Source organism: Pezoporus flaviventris, unplaced genomic scaffold (assembly GCF_033815535.1).
Source record: "Pezoporus flaviventris isolate CSIRO_AGI_PZ_B2104156 unplaced genomic scaffold, CSIRO_AGI_Pfla_v1 ptg000005l, whole genome shotgun sequence".
NCBI classification, from domain to species: Eukaryota; Metazoa; Chordata; class Aves; order Psittaciformes; family Psittacidae; genus Pezoporus; species Pezoporus flaviventris.
This window is the reverse complement of record NW_026892553.1, coordinates 18,807,944-18,826,900: the sequence shown is the minus strand read 5'-3', so window position 1 is coordinate 18,826,900 and position 18,957 is coordinate 18,807,944. Positions and strand designations below refer to the sequence as shown.

The 18,957-nt window shown below is 44.1% G+C and overlaps 1 protein-coding gene across 5 annotated transcripts in view; it reads right to left on the bottom strand.

The window, feature by feature from the left end:
* The window catches only part of FGF13 (fibroblast growth factor 13), a 241,051-nt gene that overhangs the window by 108,803 nt on the left and 113,291 nt on the right, over positions 1-18,957 (bottom strand). For 3 of the 5 annotated variants that reach the window (XM_061446216.1, XM_061446213.1, XM_061446215.1), the window contains exon 2: positions 1,409-1,576. The exons of 1 other annotated variant lie outside the window; for it this stretch is intronic. In XM_061446216.1, coding sequence (XP_061302200.1) covers positions 1,409-1,574 — 166 coding nt within the window. In that variant the 5' untranslated portion in view covers positions 1,575-1,576. Of the gene's footprint in view, positions 1-1,408; positions 1,577-5,107; positions 5,251-18,957 lie in introns of those variants that run through there. One more of the 5 variants, XM_061446217.1, reaches the window with a different exon arrangement.

Here is an 18,957-nt window from a genome sequence, read left to right as displayed (position 1 = left end):
AGCTTGATATGAACAGCTGTGAGCTCGTAATTTGCTCATAAACAACACAAACCCTGATGGATGGGAGGAAATTCATTACATTTACTAATCCAGATGTGGGATTCCCCTTCATGTTTATTGAGTTCAGAATTACAAAATCAGAATTCCTACCAAGTCAGCCCCAGAACCGAGAGCAGAATTAGGCTCAGTGTTTTCAAAACCCAACTGTAACACTCAGTTATAGCATCACTGAAACAAAAACCTTCTCCCCACACCTTACGCCCATGTTTGTGTCAGACTTGCTATTTCTGGTGAGAAGAGGAAGAAATGCTATTGTAATAAACCAGTTTTATTCAAAAAGACACAGATAGCCCAGAACTGCAAAGAACATTCATGCAAAATCTGGGGTGTGTAACGGGAGAAAGTAATTGACTGGAATATTTTGGGCTGATAGTGACAGCTCAGCAACCGATGCCTGTCATTACAGAGAGAATAACACAAGTGATTTGTGAGGAAGGACTCCAATCCTCTCACTTTGCCATTCCTGCGGACTCAATTGTGGCGACAGCATCCAGCCCTAAATATTTCATCTTAAAATACATCTACCAGCAGCAGCATTATTTGTCTTGGCAGATACTGGAGCTTATGCAAAAAGTAGCAGGCTTACCATGTGCAATATGAGGCAGTAGAGTAAAACACATGTGGAACAACAAGAGAAAATATTAAAATACATACTTTCAAATAGCTGCATCTTACATACACAAGTTAAAGATGGAGATACCTCATTAGTAATCCCATATGAGCAAACACAGCATTAGAAAAGACCGTACCTTTGCTTTATCTGAAAAGGAAAACATTCTACTTATTGTTTTCTGCTCTGCATGCATTTCATTTCCCAAAATGCAACCAGGCGTGCATGACATACAAACTCCATCCTGCTTCGCTGAAGTACAGCTGTCATGAGCATTCGCTAGCGCTATGCAGAAGCCTTATGGAGTGAAAGGTGTTGGGGACAAGCTGAATCTGAGCCTAAGTGCCATGTTTGCAGCAGAGTGCAGCTTCAGAAATGTTACTGGGAAGAACCAACTAGGAATTGATGCTGGTTCAGTAGCAAGCAACTTTTGGCAGCCAAAAAAAGGGCAGTGTGTAATGATGAGAGCTGAAACAAACAGACTTTCTTTAAGTAAAAGCAGCGTCACTTCACTTCTTGCCTAGAATGATATCGTACACGGCTTATACTATAGTGTCCCGTGATAGCTGAATCAGACACTAACAGGCAAGCAAAGGGGGACATGGAGTGCATCACGCTTCCTGCATCAGTTGCGCTACACTGACACAGGCTGGAAAACACACAGCACACTCTAGGGACATACATGGAAAACTCAAAATCATAAGAACAAACAGAACATGGATCCATAGTGCCACAAACCTTCCGGCTCTGTGTTCTCTTTGAGGTGCACTTGCTTCAGTGGGCAGCAGAAGATTTCGTGACACTTAGCACGAAAAGGGGACTCTTTTTTCTTTAATTCCGCAGATTGGATCAATTCTTGCTGTAACATAATGTACTCCTGTGTGCCAGGGGGAGCGTCATCCATAACTGTGGTCACCACATAACAAAATGAACTCAAGTTAGAGCTTGAGGAAAGCAATCTAGAGAATCAAATCAACTACATAATGTCAGGGGAGGGGAAAGAAAGGAGGGGAAGAAATGCTTATAGGAAGGCAAATAATATTTCAAGTATCAAGTATCTTAGTCATGGTGGCAGAAAGGTGGGGAAAACACGTACTTTTAGAAACAATGCTTCTCATAAACAACAACACTTCATATTCTTTCATGCAGCTTTAATAAAGAGTAGAATAATACCCTGCTCCAAAAAGCAACAAGGTTCTCTCCTATGTCTTTGCTTTATTCTCCTATAGCACCTATATCTATTCTGCATGCAGATTAAGGTAAAAACAAAGGCAAACAGAGCATGCTTTTAGTGCCTAGCCATAGGCAGTCTCCACGTTAACATCAGGGAGTAATCATTCCACATCTGCAGTTAACACAACATCAGTGTACCTATTCCCCAAAGTAAAACGAACATGCCTGCATCAGGATATACAATTACACCCAGGTCCTTAGAGCCAGGATGATAATCCAATGACATTTGACTTGATCACCATTTCCAATGGACAGAAGAATAGATGTACAATGAGAAAGCACATTAATCCTTTTGATGGCTTTCTTGTAAAGCACCAAGTCATTTTTTAAAGTTGATCTGAGGAATCAATACTGCCATTAATAATACAAACGCTGCGCAGTCCAAAATGTTTTCTGAATGGGGTCAGGCTATTACACAGTGAACAGATAAAATACACAGCATACAGAAAGCTCCAGCTACCTCAAAGTATTACATTACCAGAAAGAACTGAAACTCTTTTCCACTATCTAAAGAATGAAGTGTTAATAACAGAGAGAGTGAGATTCCTCAGCTTACAGCTCTAAGGCACAGAGCGTCTCCCAAGAACAAAAATCAAACTCTCTTACCAAAGACAGTCTCTAACCACAGCTAGTTATTTATAGTGTGATGCAGAGACAGAAAACCACAGCCAAAACCAAGCTGAGAGTGTCCAACGCTATAGCACCCCCCCCCAATGAAACAATATAAAAGGATATTCCAAGGATTAGAAAAGTAGAACTCCAACAATCAGAAAAGTAACTCTTGACAAGCTAGTCTAAAACTACAGCTGCACTAGCTCTATGTAAGTTGATATGGTTCTAGAAGTGTTGGCTGTTAATTCAAACAATTCCACTGTTTCCTAGGTATCTGCCAATGTATGACAGCTATAAAAACCAGTCAGATTTAACCATGGATAGCCTCAAACAAATATCATCCTCCTTTCATGCACTTGATTCTTCCTCTCCTAGCAAGACTGGTACTAATAACAGTTGTATCTAGGAGATAAGTAATTCAAGTTGATAGTCTCTGTTTTCACAGTGGGCAATCGCCTCCTTTCAAGACCTCGTTAATCTGCAGGAGACACTTTATACCTCAGCTGCTGTTGCTTCATTACACGCAGCGACAGTAACACACACTGATAACCCATATAAAATGGTATTAGAAAAGGTGCATCGATAATAGGAAAGCACAAGTGGTTCAGAACAGAGCAGCAAGTCAATGGGCGCAAGGTCTGGATTGGCATAAGAGTTACTCCCTTAACAATATAGCTTTACTTTGGCTTGCTTGAACAGCATGTATGCGTTCATGAAACATACTGAGAGTCCCTCCTGAGAAGTCCTGTTCCACTGTGGGAGCTCAGAGAATTAACCACAAGGTTCAATGCCACTTTAGTGTTAAACAAAGCAGAAATCAGGCTAGCAGCTGCTAAACAGGGTCTGCAGGGGAGAAGGAGCTACTGGTGGTTACCCAAAGGCATGGCATAAGGACCTGGTGTTCTAGCCATGAGAGCTGTTTGGCACTGGCTATGACTTCTCACCTTCTTTAAGATCAGCAGGCTCTGCAAACCAAACCCATGGACTGATGCCATCCATCAATATGGTTACTTGACATCATTAGGTAGGTGCACCCCTATCTTGGGCAAGCTCACTAAGATAGCTGGAGAAGGTAAGTGGTCCTTTACCAGTCACCTTCATGCTCATCTTACCACCTGCACACAGCTTGAGTTAAATGTGAATAAACCACAGAGAAACATACCCTTAATAAGTGAAGAACATGCTGAAATCAGCAAAAGCACATTAGGTTACTAGAATCCAGGTCAGCAAGTGTAAATGAGTCTTGGTTTTGAAGGTGTTCATAGGCACCAACACCTGGAGCAAACCCTAGCAACCACAGCTCTAATAAAGCCTTAATGCTGGGATGATGTATGGATAACTTAATAGATGTCAGTGGTCTGAAAGGAACAGCTAAAACCTTTTCTCAACATGATGAATGGCATCAAGTCAGGCTGAGAATTTATTACCAAGCTAGGAACAGTCCCTGACCCCAGAGCCTCCTTCTCCCTGCTATGATGACAGCCTGACACCCTCATGGAGCCACTGAAATCACAGCTACAGAACCTTTTATGGGTCCAAGAACAATTCAAAGGGAAGTTTCAACACCACAGAATATAAATGTGAAAAGCCTTAAAAACCTGATAATGCCGCTTTTTGCTGACCAAAAATAATCCGTGCACCACCGTTATTAAACAACTGTGAACAAGCGTCTTGGTAAAGGGAGAAATATCAGGAATCTGCTATGATTTTGCTGATGGGATAAACCCCACAGATACAAAACAGTCACACATACACCAGAGTAGGAGAGAAACAGTAGATTTTAGGGAATCAACAAAAACCAAAGCACTGTTTATATACTGTGCCACGTGCAGCACAGGACACTCTATTCCACTGTTCCCTCCGTTACAGACCCTGCTAATTGCAGGACCTAGGAGGGGCTTACATTCCTCTGTGCAATGCACAGATAGACAAGGTAGCTTTAAATCAGTTACTTTGGGTAGTAATCACAAGCTAGCATTAAGCTCAAAAGCAGCAAGAGACCTGTGAAACCTGGCAGATGCCCAGCTTCACACCATCATTTAGATGCTACTCTCAAGAGCAGTTAGAAGAAACCACCATTGAGACACATCTACATTTCCTTGCCCACCATCCGGAAGGCAGATGTGGAGTCATCCTAACACGCTCCAATATTCAGCTATGCCTCTGTTGCTGTACTTCAGCAGCTGCTCACCCTAATGTACACCTCATCCTCATGGGACCCCAGTGGCCCACATACCCACCTCCCCATGAGTCAATCAGGGACAACTTCATATGTCACAGACACAGGCCATTAAGACACTAATAAAGAACTTGTGTATTCTCAGTTGGAAGATGATGAATAAATACTTCATAGTTTTACAAATATAATAAAATATCTCTATTTTCCACCCCCACCCTCCCCTCATAATTTTATGGAGACCAAAACCACACAACTGCGTATACATGAGAGGAATTCGCTTCGCAGTTAGCATTAAATAGCTGCAGTAACTATTGTTTCCTACATCAAAACGCTCAACTTGCTAAATATCACCCTGTGGCATACTCCTAAGTTCTTAAATAATAATAATAATAATTACATTAATAAAAACTTACTGTTAACAAGCTGGTAGGGAAAAATTCCTTCTTCCTATAAGCCTTACTGAGAGGGAGGGAAGTGATCTTGAGGATGACTGCTGGCACCAGGATGTTTTGCAAGATCGATTCAAACATGTTTATATAAACACTCTGCTGGTTTGTGCCTTTCTTTTATGTCCAACTGCATTTCAGTCCCATCTAGAATTGCCAGAAACCATAACATCAACCCTGTCCATAGGCTTTGGCTCGGGTTCCAACTGAATAATCTTTGATGTAATTCAGAGTTTAATAAAGCTGTAAGGAAGCATCTCCCCTCTCACCCCCCCTAAGGTTCTACATGGAGAGGCTTCAGCTCTGCTAGCTAAAGGGCAGTAACCATAGGGTAAATATGTATTAATATCCAGACAAAAGAAATCCTCTTGTTCCTGTTGGACTGTTGTTCTTGTATGCATGACACCATTTAACCCCAAAACTTTATACTTCCATGGATGCATTCCCTCCTTGAATGACCTTTCAGGTTATTACCAGAAACATGAATTTCCATCTATCTCCTTCAGCCCCCTTATTTTCTTAGTCTGGATAGTTTTCCTTTGCTCAAAATAACTCTTGTTACATCTGGAGGCTGCTGCTGGACAGGGTCTGTGAGGGATGACAGCTCACCATTGCCACAGCAACACAACTCGCTCCTCTTACTGGGAAGCAGCGCCTGGTCTTTTGTTCTCACCCCAATACTGTGAATTTCCTCTATGGCAATTGCTTCTCTGTGCTTATTTTTGAACTGATATTTAAAGGACAGTTTTATGGCATGCATGAATAGGACATAAATTTTGAGTGGGCAATAGTTGCTCCAAGAGCTCAGCTACCATCAGTTTTGTAGAAGCTAATTCCTTGCCATTTACTACTTGAACTAATGATTTTTCAAGCTGCTGATCTAAATTAGATTGCAGTCGGTTATTAGGAGTTGAAGCTTTTGGGATTCAGCAGGACATGGTCTAAGAGCTCTTTTCTGTGTCAGGTGGAAGAGGAAAAATAAACTTCTATTCACAGCATAAATGTCACAGGACTATTTAAAATTCACCATTGATGTCCAAATAATAACCTTTATGATAAAACCAACAACCCAGTTTCTGCTGTGATTGCTGTGTAAGGCAGAGATTCCCAAACACTTACATAGATGGCATGAGCCTGGACCTTAGCATTCAGCCAGCCCCTGGACAAGGTTCCCCATCCCACATCAAACAGAGGTTTGTGTTTGTTGTATCGCTTTTTATTACCCCAGCAGCAGCCACAGCCAACCACAGTAGCCTGAATTTCATCCGAGCATCCCCAAAGTGCTGCAGGCACAGCAGAGGCTGCAGCAGAAGCACCCCTAAAGATTTCTGCCAAACACAAAGCCTAGCTGGGGGCATCCTTCCTAGATGGAAATGAAGCGGTGAACAGAAATCCCCTCTGCCAAAGGAGATGCAACACCACAGCCCTGCTCCCAAGGGTTGGTCAAGCACATCCAATCTGGCTTATATCAAGTGCAACACCATCCCCCGAATTAAGTAGGAAGAAACTCCACTTAAATCTATTCCAGTTCATCCACAGGTAGATTTCTCCTCTCCAAGGCAGCGCTCCTCCATGCTTTAGAGGGATCGTTGGTAGTTATTGCACAGCCCCTTCCTATACACTCAATAAAATCCTTGTTAGAGAACCAGCAACAACGCGAGGCAAAATGATGCGTTTAAAACCAGCTTTAGGCAAGATATTTCATTCTGAGTTCATTCTTCAGGTTTACACACCCCTGCCTCTCACTGGTGAGTTCAGACACAGCATTTCACCGGCGATTTTGGGCAGTGGGTTTATTTTCTGATTCGAAAGCACTTTACACTGTGAAATATCTTCATTTGTAAAATAAGCCGCTCCTGTCGTGCAGTCAGAATTGAAAGCCTGCAGCCCTTCTGAACACATTTCTTTCAGTATGAGCAGGAACGTCTAAACATTCTGATGTGCTGAAAACACGCTCTTTGGGTCAACCACACACAGTACTTTTTTCAGATCTTCTAAAAATATTTGCACAGAACACTCCCTTTTGACCTAAAAGAGTAATTGGATTAACTGCTAGCAGTAATAGGCTGTTATCCTCTAAAAAGACTAGCCAAGATAAGGCTGCATTTAGATCCTTGTGCATAATGAAGACAATGGCATCAAAAATTTGTTGATAAATTCTACTCCGAATGCATCTTCTCTTTGCCCTGCAGAAAGAGCACTAACATTTCTGCACGCAGCCCTATTTCCTAGCTATTTTGGGCACCCATCTACCACCACACAGCAAACAGCCTTTGATTAATGCTAATCTGGTCACTACTCAATGATGCAGCTGCCTGTGAATATGATCTTACTGTGCTCACATGCAATGAAGGGAACAGAAAGCCCAACACGCAGAGCAGACCCACTTCTTAGGGAAGGCTAATGCCACCCTAGAGCTTGTTATCAAGAACTGGAACAGGCTGCCCAGGGAAGTGGTCAAATCACCATCTTCAGAGGTGTTTAAAAGACACGTACATGTGGCCCTGAGTGACATGGTTTAGTGGTGGGCTTGGCAGAACGAGGTTAACAGTTAGGCTCAATGATCTTAAAGGTCTTTTCCACCCCAAACGATTCTATGATTCTAAGAGTGTGCTTTGGGAGAAGTGCAGTTTCCTCTCCAGATGCTGCCGGGCACTGCTGTCAGCCCTCCACATCTGAGCTGTGACAAAGAGAACATCCATGCTCCTGTTCATCAAGGGCTAAGTAACATCCACAATCTACTCCCCATTGTGCAGACCCACTGCCTTTCCCTTCCCAGGCACCAGCATCTGTGGTTTTGCTATGCAAGACGTGTGCCCACTCCTATTTAACTCTGCAGCTCCATTCACCACTTTGCCGTGTTTGCCACCCGAGGAATAAATATTGCTTCCCTGCCTACTCCGAGTGGCTTTCTGCTTTTCCCATCTGCTAAAATAAATGCAAGCTGGCTGCCTGCCAAGCAGGTGGGCTGCTCCATGCACCACAGCAGACAAGATAGTAATTTACAGTGTACTATTCGCTTTCCTGGAGAGCGTGTATCAAGAGCAACAGGCAGACAGAGCAGCGCACAGAGTAATAAGCACACCAGTGTTATTGAGGACGCTTCATGGAGAAGAGGGATGCTGAAATGGCAGGACCTGCTTGGCCAGCTGCAGAAGATAATCCATTCCAATAACACAGCCACCAAAAGGCGTTGCATTTTTGGATTAAATTCTGCCTGCCACCAGCCCACAGTTTGTGGATCGATCACTCCTCTTTCTGCTCCAAAGATGCTCCGAAGTCTTGTGGACAGCAGGATGAGATGGAAGGCATCCCTGGATGAAAACAAGAGCTTGCTCACACCTCTTACTCTCCCTTATCTACCACAAAAGCCACTCTGAGCAGCTCAAGAGTATCTCAGAGTCGCACAACAGTGAACTTACGTGTCTCTCCATTGAGAAAGCCTGGGAGAAAAAGCAAGGAATGTCACTGTTTCTAAGAGAATATCCTTGTGTTGTGAAAACCAAGCAAGGAGAGGAGGAGGTGGCAAGAGAAGTGCTAGGAAGGTCCTGGGATGTGTGGGAAGTTTGGGAAAGCTATAGTTCACTAATGAAGAATTAGGATGGTCCTGTGCATTGTAACTTTAATAAGAATTTAATGATTAATCTAGCCCTATTTGAAGCCCGGAGAATAGTTCCAAATGACACAGGAGGTCAAGAGAAGAGGGAATGTCAGTACCATTTTTCTTCCTATTTACAGAGCGCCTATTGACAACAGCAGGGCTATAAAAGGAGACGTGAACTTCCCTAGTGTTGGGGAGAAAAACAAATCCACAAAGAGCTAATAAAACCAGAATCATCTCAGAAGAGCAAAACAAGGAATAGGAGGCTGCAAAAGGCACCAAAATCATCAAATCAAAGACTGTGTATCCTTCCTGGAAATCTGCAGCAGGATCAGCCATACCTCTGGGGAGCAGGAGGTGGGCAGCAGTACAACAGCCTAAGACTCTGTTTCAGGGACTCCCCACTGCTGCAGCTCTTGGGCATTTCCCTTGGGAGACAGAGACAAGAACAGAAGCACCAGTCGGGAAAGGGCAGGTGAGACCTCCCAGTTATTCGCCTCATTTACAGGGGATTAACAAAAGGAAGGGGGCAAGAAATCGAGTGTTTTCAAATTCAGACTCATTACAGAAAGAGCTGTTGTGAGAAATGGCCTTGGAGGAAATCCCTGAAAGCATGGAAAACTGATCAGTAGGATCAAAACACCTCGGTGTGCACAAAGAAATTGGCAAGGTGCTTCCAGGGCCTTGGGAAGCAAGAAGCCCCTGCCATTTAACCTAAAGTTAACGTTCTTCTTCATCTTAAGGGTGGAAGTTATTTTCAATAGGTTAAATATTAATCTTATATAAATCAGGTCTCTGTACACACAAACAGACATACACAAAACATTTCATTTTTGAGACAGTCAAATGAAAGGATGTAACGTTTTCTCATATTCTCTTCTTGGACTAAAGCTTTCGTTAAATTCACCTCCATCCACAAGTGATTCCTGCAACCCCCAGAAGCTTTCCAGCAACTTCCAACACCCTGAAAAAGACTGTTCAACTGCAGTCTAAATGGAGACAATCACACAACCAAGAGAAACCTCTGCCTGTATTGTCATTCCTATTTACCAACGTATTACTGCAGAAATCCCTGCTGGCACAAGAGCCAGCACCTCTCAAACACCCAGGTTGCTAATCTGGGGCTGAATAATGCACTTCAAATCATTTGACAATTATCCAGACTTTTCTCCCATCTGGCCTATGAAGCGTTAAGTCATTGCATCCACTTGAACAACATATTGACTGAGAATGATGTGCAGCAACACTCACAATACCGCACATTCCCCCACTCTTCCTGAAATGAAAGGACCACATTTCAGAAGCCTTCACTTGACACAGGTTTAGTAACTCCACTTGAAAATACTTTTTCCCCCTCTCTACACTTATCTAAATCCCTTTGGCCATTACAAAAATCCATGTGTAATTATGCTATCACTGTTACACAGTGTAGCTGCAATGCACTTGCATATACACAGAGGGGTTTTGCTTTTCACTGTTAATCAATTTAATCAGCACTGAGCCAAATTAGCACAAGATTAAACTACCTGCTTTCCTGTTACTGTCCACCTTAATGATCATGCTTGTAGAGTCATGTTCTCTATATTGAGATCGTTCTCAGCTACCCAACAAGGTGCTTTTGTACAGCACTGTGGTACTTCCACATAGTGGGCAGCACATCTGCTACCTGCTAGCAGCCTAACTGTGCCAGAATGGCACTAATTTTCCTAAAACATGACTTTATGTTGTTATTTTGTCTTTAAAGTGGTATCTTCCAACTCACTGAGGCTGCTGCTACACCATGTGAAAGATGAAGGCGAGAGAGGTGATCAGCGCTGGGTGAGAGGCAGCAGGGAGGGTATCACTACCTTGAGGTGAACAGCAATGTGCAGTGACTTGGCTAATGACACCGACCTGACAGAGCAGGGAGCACACCAGGAGGGCTGTCACTGCCCATGTATTCCAGCTTGAAGAGACAGAAGCTCACAGCATAAATCAGAGCTAACTTCACCCCAGTGAGCATGAAGCTACCAGTTCCTCCATCTCCAAGCGGGCTGTGCAGGGAGCTGTCATAGATTCATACAATAGTTTGGGTTGGAAGGGACCTTCAAAGCTCATCTAGTCCAAGCCCCCTGCAATGAGCACAGACATCTTCAACTTGATCAGGTTGCTTAAAACCACATCCAGCCAGGCCTTGAATGTCTCCAGGGATGGGTTGTCCACCACCTCTCTGGGCAACCTGTGCCAAGATTTTACCACCCTCAGTTTCTTTCTTACATGGAACCTGATTCTTCCTCTTTCAGTTTAATACCATCACACTTCATCCTACTGCAACAGATCCGGGTGCATTGAGATGGCTGTGTGCACAATCAGGAACATGAACGCACAGGCACTCTAGGGCAAAGCCCGATCCAAAAGGATCCCAAAGGATCTGTGTGTTTGAATACTACAAAAAAGAGTTAAAGCCCCAAGAGGTGCTATGCTTAAGCCAAACTGTAAATAGCTGAGATGAGCCTGCTGTTCCGCTCCAAACAGTTCGGCCAAGGCCAACATACCTTGCAGTTGTTCAGGGCTGAGTGACGTGCTGTCACCAATGGGAAGGGCACAGTGACAAGGTCATAGGAAAGAAATACGTTTCAGATCTTGTGCAAACCAGCACGCAATTCCACCCAAGCAGGCATGACATTCAGATGTTGCTACAGGTGATCTCCATCCCTGGGTGGCTGCTATTCCCTGAGCAAACACAGCTCTGCAGCAGGAGCTTCTACAGCGCTCCCAAATGTGCGCTCATGAACAATCATAAATGCTCAAAACACTATATACCATTTGGAATTAGCTTGCTCAAGAATCAAAAAGGCAAAATGATTAAATAAGGCTGTTCTCTTTAAGCAGAAATAACACTGGAGCTTATTGCCTTTATACGTTCTTTTACACTACATTGCATAAGATGCTCACATTGGTGTTCAGCATTGTAAATGACACAAAAAACAACCCAAGGCAGCAAGCACAGCAGAGCTCTGAGGAAAAAGAAAGCCATCACATTTCACATTCCAGTGCATGAAGTGAACGGTGCAGTCCTCCAGCTTGTAACACGGTATCAGATTTAGCAAAGACAAATGTCTCTCTTGGAAAAAAGATATTGTTTCAGTGCTGGGCTATAAATTAGTTTCCAGTGTTTAGGATGTAGTAAGTGGTCTTTCATTTCAGTAGAAGAAAAAGCCACTCTTTTCAAACTGAGGACATCATGTACTGCAGACTGCAGTTGGGGAGCTGCCTCTGGGGATAGCACGATCACTTCTTGTACTGCTTTGAAACCATCCGTATTAGAGACAAGTCACTATTTTGTGTTATTGCGTTGATACCTACTGAGCCTTTACATAGCTCAAATAAATTAAAACATTAATTCTGGATGTTGGTTCAAAGAAACTTTAAACCACAGAAAGGACTTTTTGTTGCTGTCAATGTCTGAGTCTCCTTGGTTCATAGCAGCTCCAGTTAAACAGGAAAACACTAAGTAGGAAAAGCTTCAGAGCAGCTGGTTATGTGGCCCACACCACTGTCAAAACAAGTGCTGGAGCACATTGGTCCTGCAAGCACTCATTACTGAGCATCATGCTGCTGAGGACAGTTCCATTTTGCAAACCCTGTTCTCAGCAGTATTTGCACAGCTCCTAATCACCACTGGTAGGAGTCTTCCTACTGCTCCTGGCCCTTTTGCCATATAAGCACTTTAAGTATTTTTAATATTAGACCTTGCATTTTAAGGGACTGCTGGAGAACACAAAACAGGTTTTTAACAGGTTTGCACGGAGTTCATTTAAGAAATGAGGTTTTTGCAAGTTGGAAACAAATCTACCCTTCCTTTTACTTTTAAATCTGCTCCCACGTTACCAACGCACTCTGCTCCTGAACTGAAGTCCTAAGATTTGCAAACCTTTGTTGGCATTTTAGCCTGCCTTTAACTATTTCACACCAGATACAATACTGACACGGGCTAATGTGCTCACATTGCATGCATCAGCTATCTCACCCTGCTGAGCCCCTTGTCTGCAACAGGTCCTACCTCTCACTGCCTTGGTCTTTTGGGATCAAAGCCCTCTGAAAGGAAGGAGAAAGTGACTTTGAACTGCTTCTCCTTGTCCTGAGCTGTCAATGCAGATGCGGGATTGAGGCTGTCCTGGGTGCCTGTGGATCTCCAGGCTGCTAAACACAGTGATCAGAGATGACTCACTGTCATTCTCACATACATTAAATGGTTCTGTCAATTTTCTGCGTTGAATTATTGCTGTAATTGTTGTGTCTCACAGCTGAGGAGCTGACACAAGGGCTGACTCAACCACCGGAGAGACAGCTTTGGGCAACCATGCCAGGGCAGGATGCCTGTGATGCTGGGGCTTGGACCTTGCCCTTACCCATCAGAAGTCATTCTCACCCACCAGGTAAGACAAGGAAAGAGAGCTTCCCCAGGCCATATCTGACACATCTGCTCTGAAGTTTCTCTCCAGGAATGCTTTGCATATCACATATTAATAGAGTCTAACTAACAGCTTTAGCTCCACATCATGTCTAGACAAAGTGTCCCGCTGTGGGCAGTTGCCTGGAAGGGCACTTGATAGAGCTGTGGGTGAGCAAACCAGAACATGTGTGGAGCTGACGCAGTGCATGTTCACTGCGTCTCATTTATTTACCCTCAGAAAAGAGAAAATAATGGGAATCTGCCTCAAGTTTTAGGCCAAAAGAAGCCAAAGCCCCAGTGGTCATTCCTGTCAGGAGATGCTCATCACCCAACCACCTAGAACAAAGGAAACAGCCAGAAGACAAGAAGTAATTAAAAGTTCCACAGTGCCCAGCTGCACTCTGGACCATACAACTTCTACTCAAAGCTCCTTAGCAACGCATACTCCATGCAGGAAAGGGACTGTCAACACATAGCATAAAAGCACCACAATTGCAAAGCTGCAGTAAACTGGTGCTGGAAGCAAAGAACTGCTGGTAAAGTATTTATAACCACCAGAGGGTCTCTACAAGAGCTTCTCGCCCTTACCATGTTTCTTGTTAGGTGAACACTGCATCTAGATACAAAATCGCATCACTACTTCCCTTTGTTTAAACGATCTATTTAAACTGAATGCATTTAACTCCCTTTCAGTGCCTTTTATTATCTTCTAACATGCTGAGGCACGATTACAGCTTTAAATATTTACTTGACATTACCTTGCATCTGGCAAATGTATTCTGATGCTCCCGAGTAAGCCCCATGCAGGATTAAGTGGTCTTTGCAGAGTTGTGATGCAGCCCATCTATTTTCCCACTGCAATTCTCTCTCAATCAGTCTATGGAGTTTTCCAATGGTTCTGTTATGACAGATGAGATTTGAGGAAACCAGACTAATTTCTAAGTTTCTACAGGAGTTAAGTCTTTTTTCCCCTCCATTAGGATTTCTCTGTTTCTGTGCTATTCAAACCCATCTAAAGCCTGACTATTACACTGTTAGTGCTGTCAATTTGTATGCATCTTCTCAGTTTGTTCTCCTTCTTATTGTTAATTAACTATTTTGTATTGCACATTCCCATTTTTAAGATAAGGTGCTGTTGTCACAGTAGTCCTGTAAGCGAATCATTATAAATATAATGCATTCAATAAATAACACATTACACGACTTAAAAGAAGGATTTTTTTACAGCTGTTGCAACCCAATTGGCCTTCGTGTAATAGGAATTGTGCACCCATGAAATTAAACTGAATTACAAAGAATTAATTTGCAAAGGTTTAGTTCTCTGGAAAACTTGTTGTTGCTCACTCTTTTTGCTCAATGATATTTCCTTTTTGATCCTACATCAGAAATTAGAACACCATGGCAGCCTCTGAGCACAGAACTGAAGGAATGGCAACTGAATTCTACTGAAGGCCAAGCTATCACAGGGATGCGAAGGAAAGAGGAAAGGGAAGGAGGGAGGAGAAAAGCAAACACGCAACTATCTGCTCATGAACCTGGGGCAGGATAACAGCATCCTCAGACAAGAGAAAGTGAAACTTTCCAGAGTCAACCTCTCCATTAACCAATTCACAGGGTTCGCAAGCTGTCTCCAGGGACCTGTTGTTTCAGAGGTCCAAGGAGCAACCTTGTGGTCTGCTCCAGGAGACTCCAGCCTCTTGTACTCTCAGCAGCTCCTCAAGTCCTCCAGTCCACCCCAGCTCTGCATCCTTGGCAGCGGCCCTGTAAACCCAGTTTGGGCAGAGCCAGTGCCCAGGGAGAAGCAATGCAGCTCTGACCATGTCTTCTCCTCCCCAAAGGCAAGGTAAGGTAGGAGGAAAGGGATCACAGGAAACCTTTGCTCCATCTTCTGCACAGGGCAGAAAAGCCTGCATGTGACCAGAACCTCATGAGTTGGGAGAGGGACTGAGAGGCTGATAGGATGACACATGCAGTTTATCCTCACTGCTGGCAGCATCGCACCCATGCTGAAAGCTGGCAACTTAAAAGCAATGCGACACATCTCCAGAATGAGAATTATAAAGCAGGGTCCTGACCACTGATGATCTCCACGAGTATTTAGAATAGGGAGGGCAAAATACCAAGTGTGCTTCATCACTAATTGCATCTCCACATTGCTTCCTGGAAGAGACAGCAAAGCAGTTGTGCTTCGATTTGATGTCATCAAGCCTTTTTGGAGTTAATTCCTCTGTTCTTTCAAAGAACCCCCTGATAACAGGGACCCCCGCACAGACCCCTGGGTCCAGCCAAACAGGCTGGACTGACGTTTGCAAGTGCTGCAGCAAGTGCCCATTGCTGTGCTCTTCTCTCTGCTTTTGCACTGGTTTCCATGCCCATAGGTAACACACATGCTTAGTTGCTCACCACCTTCTGGTAATCACCCTCCATCCCTCTGAGGACATGTACTTAGCAATAAGCAAAATCCAGCTTCACTGGAGGCTTCAGTTGGGTTTTCACAGCCCCATGGGAGGCAACAGGACTTTAATTTGATCTCAAAGCCCATGTGGAAGTTAAGGAAGTGTCTAACTGATTACAGCCACAAACAAGGTCAGACCCCTCTGGTGCAGAGCACTTGGGAACCGGGAGCCCTACAGTGCCAGACCAGCAGCACACAGAGTCCACGCAACGTCCCTGCTTCCAGGGATTCAATACGGATGCTCCAGCACAGAGCCAAGAGAACATTTTAGATGTTTCTATCACCCTTCCTGCTCTAATCTAACAAGAAAGGACTAAAGAGTACCCTTGGTTTTCCCCACACTCCATTTGTCCCTGCTTCTCCATCTCACAGGGATGCTGTGGTGGGAATCACCTCGCCGTGCCCCCAAAGGCACATGCTGCAGCAGACTGCTCCGCGTGCGTTCCCACAGCACTGCACAGACTTACTTTTTCCCCTTTATTTGCCACAAAGAAACTCAGCCAACAACAGCCAAAGGGGGAGTAGGAGCTGCCCAAGGATAATTCTGGCAGCTTCTGGAAAAGTAAAAATCCAAAAGGATGCTTTTTCTCCCAAGTTGCTATAATCAGACAAATCCACATTTGCTGCCTGGCCCAGCTCTGTGTTGAGTTTGTAAAATGCCTCCCTGATTTCTCCTGGATGGCCTTTAAAAAACACCAGCAGTTCGGTCTGCTTCGTCAGCACTACACACAGAAAGCTATTAAAACCTGGGCCTTAGTAAGTCATCTCTCATGGCCACTCACACCTACCCCACAGAGCAGTAACATGACGCAGAGGACTTGCTCCCAGCACTGACTGCAGCATGGACAACGCTGAAGTTTCCTTCATACTTAAACCAACCAGATTTCAGCTTTATTTTTGGCTCGCCCTTTATCACAGGTCTAATAATTCCTGGTCAGATAAGGCTTCTGTAGGCTCGCCAAGGCTAAATGACCTCAACACACACCTCCAGCTCACAGCGTTTTGCTGTTGCTGCTTCTGGCATATGGAGAATTCAGATGAAAATGAGCAAATACTGGGTAAAAACTATTCCAGGGAAAGCTGAATATTTATGGCTTGTACACAGAAACCTGACTGGCAAGTGAATGATGCTCTAGGTAGAGATAAAAGGAGTGACAGAAGAAGAACTTGTATTTATGCAGCCTACATTTAATGAATGCATCAATGTCTGCAGATGATTAGGGCTAACCTAAGAGATCTGGACTCTTGTTTATTCTTTTCCTTCCTTTTTGTTCTCCTTCCTCCCCCCACAGTTGCAACTAAATATAATTTGTGGCTTTGTAAAGGCCTATTTCCATTTATAGAATCCAGATGACAGGCTGGGGACGATATTTCCTAGTTGAGGCATCTGCCTCCTTGACAGAGGGAGAGAGATAATCACGTTGGGTGAAACAGGCTCAGCGTCTGTGACAAGCTTAAGATGTCAGGAATGAGAGCATCGCTCATTGTCCCTCTGGATATTATATTCCTGGAGAAATTTAGCCACATCTCATGTGAAATGCAGCCAGCTTGCAGTGCTGCTCTGCCGGCAGCGACAGAGAGGAGGAGGATGGGATGCAGGCAGGGGCCTGCTTCCCTTCTGAGGCTGCCACGGATTCAACTTAATTGCTTGCTTATTTATTTAATGATGGCAGCAATGCTTTCCCTGAAACAGTTCACTGCTCCGAAATCGTTTCTGCTGGACAATCCTGCTTCCCTCCTGGATATCAACCAAAGCAGCCCCATCTTCTCCTGCATCCCTATCAGGAAGCAGCAAGATGCCACAGCTGACTGCAGACACCTTGCCCCAAGGCAGGCAGAGGCAGGCAGCCCAGGACACAAAGGGTTAGCAAGGGGACTGAGGTGAGAAAAGCATCTCCAGGTGGATTGATCCTCAGATCCATGGCACGTGTCACTGCCCACTGGGTCAGCACTAAGTTACAGCTCTTCCCCTGTCCACACTGATTAAATTCTGCTCTTTAAATTATAGATCAAATGTTCTGCAGTCACAGATCAAATTATGCTGATCCAATTAGTCAGATCAAGGCACTCCTTTTCAGATAGGCCATTTGATGTTACAAAGTGCCACCAAATGACCCTTTCTGAAAGCAGATTCTTCCTCACTTTCACAACTAACTTTCTGTTGCCAGATGCTGATGTAAGTGCTCACAAATCACAGAATACTTCCAACAGATGTGCCACCTGGAGTGGAATACACAAGAACAAGGTGGCTTTGTGAACTATGGAATCATGGAATGGTTTGGGTTGGAAAGGACCTTAAGATCATCCAGTTCCAACTCCCTCCCATGGGCAGGGATGCCTCACACTAGACCATATCACCCCAGGCTCTGTCCAACCTGGCCTTGAACACTGCCAGGGATGGAGCATTTACCACTTCTCTGGGCACCCTGTGCCAGTGCCTCAGCACCCTCACAGTAAAGAACTTCTTCCTTAGATCTAGCCTGAACTTCCCCTGTTCCAGTTTGAACCCATCACCCCTTGTCCTATCGCTACAGTCCCTGATGAAGAGTCCCTCTCCAGCATCCTTGTAGCCCCCTTTCAGATATTAGAAGGCTGCTATGAGGTCTCCACGCAGCCTTCTCTTCTCCAGAACAGCAGTAAGCCATAAGTGATTGCTCCATGCAGATGGATGTTAGTATAAATATTTTAACAAATGTTCACCAAGGGATATTTTGTCCCAAGGAAGGATGTTTTCCTCAAATTGATTCTGAAACTACTGCTCCATAATGACTTGCATTATATCATGAAGAAGCTCCCTCCGCCTGTTCTAGCAGCAGTGCAAGTGGTACCCGTCACAAAGTTGGGAGCTAATGAGACTAGGAAAATCTATTTTTTCCCCCCAACTTTATTTCCTCAGAAACTCAGAAATGGGCCCTGACTCAGAACACATGAAAAAGTGTCATAGAAAATAACCCTGCTTAAAGCACAAAATGTTCCTGGAATCCAACACTTCACAGAAAAACCATTAAGAGCAGGAAATGCCAATACATAAAACATACATAAGGTGATGCTAAGAGAGTTTCTACAAGAGACACACGTACTCCTTGGCAAATACGAGCCCTCGTCCAATGCAGTTACTCAAAGCCTGAACAGTAGCTCGCTAACAGACAAAAGTGCTCCTTATAGAACACATCAGGCAACTTAGGCTAGAGACAAACAGTGCCACTGACAGCAGACAGCTAGTATTTGACAGGCTTTAGTGTATTTACTTTACTGCAAGGTTATATTTATTGTGTAAATGCCACCACAGGAGATGAAATTCCATCTGAATTGACTGAAGCCAGGGC